Source organism: Paroedura picta, chromosome 10, assembly GCF_049243985.1.
Source record: "Paroedura picta isolate Pp20150507F chromosome 10, Ppicta_v3.0, whole genome shotgun sequence".
NCBI lineage: Eukaryota > Metazoa > Chordata > Lepidosauria > Squamata > Gekkonidae > Paroedura > Paroedura picta.
The window spans coordinates 79,214,844-79,227,355 of record NC_135378.1 but is presented as its reverse complement, the minus strand read 5'-3'; the positions used below and the strand labels follow the sequence as shown (position 1 = coordinate 79,227,355).

Below are 12,512 nucleotides of genomic sequence, written 5' to 3'. Positions count from 1 at the left end.
CAATACTCACTGGGAAACTCAGCCATGGCTCAGAGGCAGTGCCTCTGCTTTGCACGCAGAAGGTCCCAAGTTCAGTCCCTGGCCTCTGTCGTTGAAAGGAATAGGTGATGGAACAGATCTCAGCCTGAAACCCTGGAGAGTAAGTAGTGACCTTGATGGACTTCAGGGGTTGGGGTCATGTAGCCCTGACCATGAGTGGTGCAATGTAGGCCACCAGCATTTTGTTATTGTTGCTGTTGCTGCTGTTAGTTGGTTCCTTTTCAGGTTTGAGGCAAACTTGGGAGGAAGGTATGGAAGTCGGCATGTGTTCCCCACTACCAATTTCACCCTGCTCCATTCCATGATCCTATACGCTATCAGGGACTCTTACGTGTTCCTCCACTCTCCACCCCCACCCACTGCCCTGTGCTGATTGTTCTAGCGGTATCAGCAGCAATGGACTGCCCTTATCCGGTAGTAGCCAGAGATCATCCCTTAGGCCTGACAGCCATTTCAGCCCTGTTGGGAGTTCTAAACACTGAGAGGGTGAGGCTTGCTCTCCTAAACGGGGCTTGTGCCTCACTCACAATGTCCCTCCAGCTGGACAGGCGGCCCTTCATACGGACGGATTGACTGATTTACAGGGACGTTTCCCTGTGGGCTGCAGCCCTCAAGGACCATTGATGGCCGAACCCCAACAACTCTGCCCTTGCCTGGCTTTCATTGCCCTTTCCTTGGCGATCAGTGTCAGCTCACCAGCCGTCTGCTCCCGCACTGCCGCCATGTTGTGGGATGGGTCAAAGAGTGAACCAATGTTGGTTGCTGGTTCTACTGATTTCAGGAGCCCCTGAAGAGCTGGCTTGTAGGGGTTGCTCAGCTGGGCGTGTTCCAGGGCCTTTTCCCACCTCCCAGTCTGCTCCTGATCCTTCAGCAGCCCCTCTATACTGGGGGTTGGGTGGATGGGGACTTTCTGGGATTCTTCAAGAGCATCTCACTTTGCAGATTCCCAGTGTAAGCATCTGCCTTGTTGCACTGCGTGAATCTTGTGTTGCGTGGATAAAAGAAAGGAAGAACACCCTTTAAAGTGAGATGGGTGGGATGTGGAGGGCAAATCACAGATGTGCCGGGATTGCTGCCAACAACGATTAATCCACGCTCCATCTCGGTTCTTACTTTTAGAAGCCCTTTTGCTACGTACCCTGCAATCCCAACACAGTCCAACACAGGCAAAACAGTTGGCTGGTGGGGAATTATAGTTAACTATTCTCAGGTGTCTCCCTTCTCCTAAATGCAACAGTGTTTGAGTTTAGCCAACTCAACTCTCCCTCTAAACGTTTTGAAATAGAGAATATTAGGGAGATAGTTCTTGCAGTCAATTCTGTAGGTTCTTTCACATCATCCTGGTTATTATCAGTTTTGTTATGTTTCATGCTCAGGGGATTTTGGTCCATCCCTCCAGAACCCGCCCTGTTTCTTCCTCTTTCTGCAGCACAATTTTCAGGAAAAGAAACCAACAGGAGATAGAGGTTGGAAGGCGGAAGCACATACTCCCCTTGGATTTGTGGGTCAAGACAGTCAACAATCCTTGATTGCTTACCAGCTGGCAGAAATACCATGTCCCCCTTATCTTCTCTCTGCTTTAGGATGCTTTAGGATGCCTTGGGCTAATCCTGTGTTCAGCAGGGGGTTGGACTAGATGGCCTGTATGGCCCCTTCCAACTCTATGATTCTATGATTCTATGATTCTATGATTCTCTGCCGTTTTCTTCTGCCCCCTTTGGTGACCCACAAAAAGCTGTTTAAAATTCCCAGCTCTGGTCGATTATGAGCAGTAAGACAGCTTGGAGGGGGCCGAGAGATGGAATTAAAAGAGAAGGGGGGGGGGAAGAAATATCTTGCGGAGTGATATCTTGTTGCTTCCTCCCTCCTCATGCAGCCGCAGTCCTGTACCAGGTAATCCATCTGACATACCTGGGAAAGCACTGGTGATTGAGAGCCGGGCAAAAGCAGAGGGCGGTGACCACTGGAAGTCCATATTTCAAATGGTGGGCTCCCAATCAGAAACCTTTATATTAGAAAGCCACTGGGGAATCGTACCTGGCCATAAAGGCTGCCTGTTTTGGGATACCTAACCAAATCAATTGCTCCCTAGAGAAGTCAGGCCTTGCCAGTTTCCTTGACAACCATCCTTGAGCTACTTGACCTGAAATGACAGCGGCATAAGGAAGATTGTGGGGAGGGTCGGTATAACAGTCCAATTATAAACAAAATCAGTAAAAAAAAAAGGTTGGCTGGATTGATTAGATAGACCCCAAGATAATTCTAGTGAGATTCGCAGTCCAAATCCTGACCGTGCTTACTGTTAGGTAAGACTCACCAATGGATTTATTCCTAAAAAATCAGTGGGCAAGGATTCTGGCCCCGTATGTGGAACATCCACATAAGGGGTGAGAATCCTTGCTCCCCCCCTCCCCCACCCCCTCCTTACCTGCTGGCATGTCTATAGGTGGGGGCGGGGCCAGCCCTGGGGGCGGGACTATGGACATCATGTCTGCAAACTTCTGTTGGAGGGACCGTGCCAGGAGATGTTCCACATCAATAAGTGCTCTTAGAATTACAGCCTCATTTGTTATCCTTCTAGGGAGCCACCTTATAATGCTTTTCCTTTTTAATACCCTGGCTTCCCGCCCCCACCCCCCTCCCACAACTAGCAAACAAACATTTTTAGAGCATTTATTGAATTGCCTCTTCAATTGTAGCGTAATACGCATTAACAACTCATGCAAAATTCATATCCTATCAGCCAGGGATTAAGGTTTACGAGACGAGGGAGCTACGCATCTAGCCAGAAAGTGTTTTATCATATCTCATCAACCTTTCTTGTCTGATGGCATCAGAAGCCAAAGCCCCATTTTGGGGGCAGGAAAGGAAGCTGTTTAAAATCCCCCAAGCTGAAACCAGGAAATGGATGCTGTGAGTTAGAACAGGGGTAGTCAACCTGTGGTCCTCCAGATGTCCATGGACTACAATTCCCATGAGCCCCTGCCAGCATTTGCTGGCAGGGGCTCATGGGAATTGGAGTCCATGGACATCTGGAGGACCACAGGTTGACTACCCCTGTTCTAGGAGATGAGTGGATGAGAACCTGCTAGGAGTGTGTGGTTTATAAAAGTCTTCAAGAACATAGGGGGCTGGCCTGGATGGTCCTTTGTGGTCTCTTCCAGCTCTGTGGCCCATACTTCTCTCAGCAGATTGGCCTCGTTCTCTGAGCGGCTGCTGATGGCTCCCCTCCCTCTTCCCCCCATCATGAAAAAAAAAAGAAGCAAGCAACTTCAGAGGAACTTGGCTCCTCCCCCGGCTTGTTCTGGCTAAAGAAGCATTCTTTAATGGCTGGAGTTCACCCAACTGCCCTGAGCCCCTGGGAAGGGTGGTATAAAAATGTTAGAATACATTAAAATAAATTTTAAAAAAACAGGCATTTTGGTTTCGACACGAATGGTGGGGTGCATACAAAGCTACTGCTCTACTTACCCAATGGCGCATGCTTCCTCCGTATGTGAGACCAGGCTGTGGCTGAGTACAAGAGCCTCTGGAATGGAAATCAATTGTTTATAACGAAATTGTTGTATCTTTTTTTTTTTTTTAAGACTTCCATGCAGAAGGTCCCTGATTCAATCCTTGGTATCTCCAGTTGAAAAGACCAGGAAGTAGATGGTGTGAAAGACCTGAGACCCCGTAGAGCTGCTTCCAGTCACATTAAGTTCCCCCAGTAGCCATTGATTGGCACCAGGGGGCAGGGCCTTGTGGCGGGGGTCCCCCCCCCTGGCTCCACTGGGAGGCTGGGAACCCTATTCCCATCTCATTCTCCTGCTTGGGCAGACTAGGACTGATTCTTGGGCACTGTGCTTGGTGCAGGTGATGTGGACAAATTGAGAAATACAGTGAAGTTAGGCAAATTCCCAAGGTGTCCTCCTCGTGTGCATTTCTGCGTCCTTTCTTCATTGGCACCAAAGACACGCAATCTGCCCTCCTTTCTCCCACGCCAGCCTATCTTTCTTTCATTTTCTTTGCTGCTGCAAGACTTGGCACCGACACAGATTACTTCAGGATCGAGGAATTGGAGAGCACTATGCAAACGGCTCTTGGGAGCGGCATTTAAGTATTTAACCGTGGAAGAGGGAAACCATCTGATAGCTTCAAAACTGGCACGCCAAAGCCAAGAAAGAAACCCCAGACACTAAACCTGGCTTTCCTATTATTCTGACAGCGCAAGGTTGCCAAGAGCAGGGTGACAGCCCGGCGATAGCCTGCCCCATGTTTCTTCTTCTGGTTGGCAGGTTTGAAAACATAACAATGCACATGCTTATCTATGTGAATCTGAAACCAGAGGGAAGAGAAGAGTGTGTTCTCTTGCTCTGCTCCAAGGCTAGACCTGACGGCGGCACCACCCAGTCTGGGTCATCCCGAATCACTCCAGAAATTGGTGGTGGGTTTGAAGTGAAACAGAGGCCACTGGGAGATGAATGCTTCTGACCATAACTGCCCATTAGAAAGTCCTTGGACTGTGCCCATAGTCTGCAACCTGGGCTTTCAGTCCCACTGGGAATTTGTAGTCATGCATGGGACTATATTTGTATTGGGATTGCAGCGCAAAGGGAAAAGGTACTGGTGTCTCCCGCCAGGCTATTTTCCCCAAACTAAAATGGCCCCTGGGGTACGACTGGCCGATCTATGTGTTGTATTACCTGTCCCCTTCCCAAGGAGGTGCACAATAATCCTTAAGCTATCCATTTCTTTCCAAAGAGAACTTGACTCTTGCCGTTCGTTTATAATAATCTATTTTTAAATATGAGAGTCTGCCTTGCTGGCTGCAGATAACATTTGGTCTAATTCAGTATTTTGACTCTAGCCTCGTCCCCCTGAACAACCCCAAGGGTTGTCCTCTGCATCTGGTAATCCATGGTGTACTGTCTCTGGATGTGGAGGTTCTGTTATTTGAGACACCTTTTTAAGATATATATATTATCATAAAGACTAACAAATTTGTGGCAGGGGAGGAGCTTTCGTCAGCCACAACTGATTTCTTCAAATATCGCTAGAATGTGAGTCTTTGATGGACTTGTGGACTCACATTCTAGCAGCATCTGAAGAATTAAGCATGAAAATTCCTCCCCTGCCCCAAATTTTGTTAGTCTTTAAGGTGCTACTGTACTCTCTCTTTTTGACTGCAGATGGACAATGCATTTTAGACAAGCAGAAAAGTACCCAAATCAATGCTGATTTTGGTCCTTTTTGGACCAATCTGAAACGAATTGCCCATACCAGCACTTTAAACAGGCCAAACCAGTGGTCATTGCCTGGGGGGGTGGGGGTGGGGAGTGAGGAATGTGCAAGAGGTTAAAAAATTGGCTTGCTTTGGATTTGGAATTGATTCGGTTTAATCCGAACCAGTGAAGGGTGGTTCGGCTGATTCAGGCTCGGCCCGAATTGATTCTGGCCGAATCTGAAACTGCGTTTTTCCATGCACACGTGCCTCCTAAAGATAAACTAACACAGCGATTGACCTTTGTTTATTACTATGTACCTTGTCCTTGAGGACTTTTAAACACAGCTTAGAGAGTGCTAGAAGAGGCAGCCAGGCAGGAATAAATGTCGGCTCTGCAGTCAAATAACCTCAACAATAGCCTAGATTGCTTTCACCAAGCTGCTGCTCACAGCACCTGGAGCAGTCTGCTGCTCTCTCTGTCTCTCTCCACCACTCCCAGCTCATGTTGTGAGTTCCAGGAATTTTTAAATATTCCCAGAATGGTGGACAACCAAGCATCAGCATACCCTGTGGTGGGGCAGCCGCCAAGGGCTGAGATTTCTAGTGGGGTCCACTGCAACTTGACCCAGGAGTTCCCTTCCAATTCTATTATTCTATGATTCTATGAACTGACCCCCACCCACTCACCTCTCCAGTCATCTGTCTCTTTCCATGCTCCCAACTGCCTAGAGTCATGTGGGAGCATTCCTTGGGCAACAGCAAGGGGTACAGGACTTGTGAGCAGAAGGGTGCACAGGCCGGAAGGGAGCATGCAAGCGTGGAGGGGGAAGCCAGTGTATTTAAGACAATCCAAAATAGTGGATTCAAATGCTGAAAAAATGGTGCCAGATGTTGAATTAAAACAAAATGTGACCTCAGAAGACTTGGAACAGGAAGAGGGAAGGGTCACCTTTGGGCAATAAAAATACTTGTTTCAGCACGCATCTTTGTTGATTCACAACCCTTGCTCAAATAAAGTTTGGGGGAAGCCCAACTCATTAATAACTGTTTATTATAAATCACTCAAGCATTTACATGTCATTCATAACATATTAACACCATTAAATGCCTGCCGAAGAACAGAAAGATGACCATTCTCTTGGCTACAGTCATTGTTTAACAAACCAACAAAGAAGACTTTAACAAACCAAACTGAGGTTTTTAAATATATGTATATATATATATATATTCAAAATTCAACATCTCAGTTGCTCTCCCATGCATTGATCACTTCCATCTAGCCTGAACTATTGCAACTTTCTTCTCTTTGGTCTTTGTCTTTCGTAACTTGATCCTGCAACTCTATCCAAAACAAGGCTAAGAAAAATCAATCCCTTTTACCACTACACTCATCACGTGACACTAGCATCTGGTAGCTCTAGACTGGCTTCCATTTCTCTCCGGCATCTTGTTATTTCCTTTAACACTTTCTGTGGTCCTTGTTGCTTGTTATGTGTGTGCCCGTGACCTCTGCCCCTCCAACTGTACTCTCTGACTGACTTCACCTTGTCAACTTAGGGCTAATCCTGCGTTGAGCAGGGGGTTGAACTAGATGGCCTGTATGGCCCCTTCCAACTCTATGATTCTATGATTCTAACTCTCTACCTGTGGGACTCCTGCCCTAATCAAATACATGCTGATAGTTTCAGAGGGCCATTGTCTTTGTCTGCAGCAGACCATCTAGATCTGAGACCATCAAGATTTTCAAGGTATGAGCTTTTGAGGGTCTAATCTCTGAGGAAGTCCTGATATCTGATGAAGGAAGCCTTGACTCTCAAAAGCTCTGACCCGTGCTTGCTTCCGCAACATATATACTAAAATTGGAACGATACAGAGAAGATTAAAAGTTCACACCCCCCAAAAATCTTCTTGGTCTTTACGGTGACAGTGGTCTCAAATCTAGCCACCTACATGGTGTCACCAATCTCGTTTCATTGAAAGCTGTCTCAAAACCTTGCTTTCCCACACCGTCTTGGTTTCCCTCCGCTAATTCCCATTTCCAGCTATGACAACTGTTTTTGTTCAACTTCTTTCCTACTTATTCGTACATCTCCCTTTCCTTCCTCGAGTGTCCCAATTGATTTTACACTGTAAAATCTTTGGGCGTGGTGATTTGCTTATGCTGCCTATATAAGTCCCCATGAATACCGGTGAATTGTAAATATGAAGCAACTAGCCACCATCTCAAATTCTTCTGCACGTCTTATTCTGAGATGCAGTGACGTAATCTGAGATGCAGTGATGGCTACAGAAATAAGCAACTACTAGCCATGGTGAATGAAGGGAACCTCCACATTCAGAGGCACTAAGTCTGTGAAGCTCAGAACTCAGAGGCAACATCAGGGGAAAGCCTCAACCTCCATGCCCTGTTGTTGGCCCTCCAGAAAAACTGGGGGGGAAACTTAAGATGTCTGTGCCTAAACTACACATTTCAGCAAGCTCATTGTCAAAGCTGGAGTGTAATGCCTGGAAATTGGGCAGCTGGAAAATAAACCTTGTTGATGTTTGTGCCAGGAGAACTGGACAAAAGTTTTAGTAAATCCTTATACTTCTTTCTACAGAGAATTCTTATAGCCACCACATGATGACTATGCTATACTGCCTCCAGAGGGGTAGTGTAAATAAGAACCATGTTTCCCGTCTACAAAAGTGCCCTAGTGTCAACAATCATTATAGTTGGAAAGGGACTTCTCACAATCAAAATTTCCTGTACAGTAGAAGGATTCACAAGACCAAAAACAGTTCCTGAGAGAGATCTCTCCATTTAGCCTTTAGAAAATCCCAAAGGAGAATTAATACCTTCCATACGAATGTTGTGAGAACTTTTCTCTAGAGTTGGAATGAATTTTGAAAGGAGGTGGGAAGTAAACATTTGAAAACTGAGTTAAAGAAAAATCGAAACATGGGGTGGAGGTATAGCGTATTTTTTTATAACATTCAAAATTTAGGGCCCAGATTTCAGCCCACTCCTAGTTGTTGTCGCTTTTTAAAATGCAAATCTAGTTTTCACAGTTTTAATCACCAAGACCAAGATGGAAACCTCTACTTTAAATCCATCCAAGGCTAACTTTCACCCAGAATTTTTTTCTAAAAAGTTTTACTTGTGCCATATTATAAACACTTTTTTTGAAACTACCACCCAGTTTTAATAGCAGCAGCAGAAGAGTTGGTTTATATACCCCACTTTTTACTACCTGAAGTAGTCTCAAAGCATCTTACAGTTGCCCTTCCTTCCTCTTCCCACAACAGACACCCTGTGAGGTAGGTGGGGCTGGCAGAGTCCTGACAGTACTGCTCTGTGAGAACAGCACTATCAGGACTGTGACGAGCCCAAGGGCACCTAGCATATGGCTCACCAGATGAGAAGCCACTACTCTTAACCACTACATGAAGCAGCTTGCCCTGTGGCATTTGCTTGGGGAAGGGGTGAGAGATCATGCTTGAGCAGACTCATACCTCATGACATTTGTGCTCATTGAACTGTCTACAAAGTTCTTTGGATCCTGACCCACGTAGTTCCAGGAAGCACATTTTGGGGTTTCCTCTTGAGAATAACTGATACTCTTCAGAATAATTGAGAGCCAGTTTGGTGTAGTGGTTAGGAGTGCGGACTTCTAATCAGGCATGCCGGGTTCGATTCTGCACTCCCCCACATGCAGCCAGCTGGGTGACCTTGGGCTCCCCACGGCACTGATAAAACTGTTCTGACCGAGCAGCGATATCAGGGCTCTCTCAGCCTCACCCACCCCACAGGGTGTCTGTTATGGGGAGAGGAAAGGGAAGGCGACTGTAAGCCGCTTTGAGCCTCCTTTGGGTAAGGAAAAGCGGCATATAAGAACCAACTCTTCTTCTTCTTCTTCTTCTCTTTAATACACAGGGGATGATTTCCTTAGTAAAGCGATTAGAGTAGAAATTAATTTAAAGGGGGAAGAATTCTTGCTCAAGTACAGAAACCGCACATGGCAATCTGTACTCCCCCAAAATAAATAAATTTAAAAACCCCAAATGTTGTACATCTGCCAATACTCAATATTATTTCAGTCCATTTCTCCTCTCAGTGGCTAACACTGGACACGGAGGGCTCTGAGCCCCCTTTAAGCTAACATGCTACATAAATGAACTTTTAAAAATATATTTGGCTCAGAAACCAATGAATGCTGCATGCAGCTGAAGCATTGACGCACTTTATGATCAATTATTACATCTCAGTGGGGAAAAGGAGGTAGGAGATAAGGGTCAGAGGGTTAAGAGACCTACAAAATATGGAATAGTTAAAATATGCATGCGCCAGGAGGTTTGAGCACCTAGAATAGAAATTAGGTATCCAAACATTTAAAACGAATCTTTATTTGGTTTAAGACATCATTTAGCTGTACACATTTACGAAAGACAAAGGTATATAACGTGACCATAAAATTATATCTAATACTGATTATTATGATTATTATTTGGCCCTCGAAGCGTATGGATGTTACTACAAGTACCTGCTCATCAATAAATTAATTGCATATTGAGCGACAGAGCAAAGCAAAGAGTTAAAAACAAAGTAAACTCAGAGAGCATTGGTCTTGCAACACAAGGCGATTGCTCTTTTTCTCCCAACTTTGACAGTTTTTCAGTTCGCCTTTAGAATTGTTAGGGATCAGGGATACGTTTCTCTCTTGTTGGGTGTTAAATCGTTGGGGACCAGATGGCATCTCTGGATGCTCTGGGGCCTGGTCTTTCTTGCATATAGAAAGCCAGAACAGCAAGGAGAACGGTTCTGTCAGGCTGGCTCTACTGTTTTCAGGGTCTTTTTTAACAAGGGAGCATTCAAAATTCCTGCAGTCTTAAGCTGTACCACTAGGGGTGCCAAGCAACTAGCCGGTAACTGGGAGAGCCGTTAGGGATGCCGTTCTCCAGGTTGGACCTTGGGATCACCTGGAATTATGGCTCATCTCCAGACTAAAGAGATCAGTTCCCTTGGAGAAAATGGCTGCTTTGGTGGGGGGACTCCATAGCATTAGACTCCACTGAGGTCTCTCCCTGCCTCAGATCCTGCTCACTTCCAGATTCAGGTATTTCCCAAGCCAGCGCTGGCAACTCTAGGAGATGTGTTCTTACTGGTGGGATGACAATCATTGCCACTGTGTGATGTAACTTCTGGCACAAACAGGAAGTGCCAGCATTCCACCAGGGTGACGTTGTAGCTTCCCACGATTCCTAGAGCGTCTGTTGTCCCATTAGGGGTTTTCACTGGAAGTGATGTCAGCATGCCCACGACCCCATCCTGTCCCCGCCACCAACCCTCCCACTGATTGCTTGGTGACCCTAACCTGGACTGGGGTGATAATGATGACCGTTTATGTCCACAGAGACTGTGATCCAAGCCAAGAGGCTCCTGCAGCTCTGCCAGACCTACAGAGAGACCCTGGCCCAATTTTCTCCAGGGCTGTTTTAACATCCCGATCCATTACATTCAGATCCTCTATCCAGTGATCCGGGGCAAGAAGGCTTTCTGGGCAAAGAAGGCTTTCCACATTGACTTCCAAGAGAAGATAACTCAACACCCACATTTCTTCATGCCGGCAAAATCCTTCCTTTACTGAAATGAACGCACAAGCCCATCTCAAAGCGAGGCTGCCAAAGGCCCATCTGGGCCTTTAGGCCTTGGAAGGATTGCCAGGCCAGGTCTAAAACGAAAATTTGGTTCGGCTACAATAATGGAAACAACCCACTTGCGAGATCAGTGCTAAAAAAGAACCGTCACTTTCTCGGTCCCGTCAGGAGTTCAGACGTGCAGCCGGCATGAGTGTATTCATTGGGCACCATCGTAACAACAGAAGTCAAAAACTCTACTACATTTAACTCTAGTATTAAATAATATATAACTTGCAGAAACACTGTACTTAAGACAGCTAAGAAACTAGGCTACATCCACTCATGATTTAATTCCATTCAAGCAGAGGAATTTCAAATACGGTGTTCTGGGGAAACCTAAAGCAGGGGTAGTCAACCTGTGGTCCTCCAGATGTCCATGGACTACAATTCCCATGAGCCCCTGCCAGCAAACGCTGGCAGGGGCTCATGGGAATTGTAGTCCATGGACATCTGGAGGACCACAGGTTGACTACCCCTGCCCTAAAGCCTCTCATGAGCTAATCAAGGGGTCCTCACTACGAAGAAATTGTGGGCACATTTCCTTCCACTAAAGATTGTCCCTCATTTCTGGTTTTCTTGTTCTACGTACCGCCACTGGGGAGTGTTTGGGATGCTAGAGGCTATATTTATCTATTTGTTTACTTGTTTTTGTTTGTTTATCGTATGGCATGTGTGTAGTGTAGCCAGGCGATCCTACAGTTATAGGATTGTCTGGCAGCCAGGCGGTCGTTTGCCATTGCTTGCCTCTGCATGATGACCCCTAGTTTTCCTTAGAGACCTCCCATTCAGATACTGACCGAGGGCAGTCCTGCTTAGCTTCCACCATCTGATGAGATTGTGCGTGCCTGGGCCTATCCGGGTCCTGTTCTCGATTCACACAGAGCAATGGTTCAGTTGGCCCGGCAAATGACCCTGTGTGAATTCCACATGCCCCAGAATTCCTAGGAACACAGAGAATATTTGCTGATTTGGAAAGCGTTCGTGGGAAAACCGGACATTTGAAAACCATCGCACTAAGGTTAAAATGGAATTAATCCATGAATTAACTTGGCCTATATTAGATGAAAAACACTACTTCCATCCTAAGGGGAGGGGGAGGGCCTAGGAGGACCCCGATGAAGAAACATACAAACAGCACATACAGTAGCATCAACGTTCCAGGATGAGTTTCATTTCTCAAGAACTGCCATCTCCTGTCCTCTCTTTGCGGGCTTGGATCATCTCCTGGGGTGCCTGCTTTCGTTCGGTGACCAAACCCAGCCAAAACATGAAGTCAATGAACCATGTGGTTGGGTTGAATTTCAAGCCCAACTCGCTGGCTGAATAATCAAATGGAAAGGTGTGGTGGTAATTGTGAAAACCTTCACCTAGGAAACAAAACCCAGAGGAGACAAAAGAGAGAGGTCAGTGGCTACGCAGGAGAAAACAAATGGAGGGGAGCACCAGAGGGATTCTAGGGAAAAAAAACCTGTTAAAGGGGGGAAAGGCATGATTTTTCACAATTTTAGGTGACAGGTAAAAATCTAATGTGTGTATGTGAAGTGCTGTCAACTTGCAACCAACTTATGGTGACCTCACCAAGGGACTT

The 12,512-nt window shown here is 46.1% G+C and overlaps 1 protein-coding gene across 1 annotated transcript in view; it reads right to left on the bottom strand.

Moving 5' to 3' along the window:
• Positions 1 to 6,279: 6,279 nt before the first annotated feature.
• The window catches only part of SCD5 (stearoyl-CoA desaturase 5), a 42,480-nt gene continuing 36,247 nt past the window's right edge, over positions 6,280 to 12,512 (bottom strand). The window contains exon 5 of the mRNA XM_077301030.1: positions 6,280 to 12,291. Within this exon, the coding sequence (XP_077157145.1) occupies positions 12,101 to 12,291 (191 nt within the window). The 3' untranslated portion in view covers positions 6,280 to 12,100. The remainder of the gene's footprint in view (positions 12,292 to 12,512) is intronic.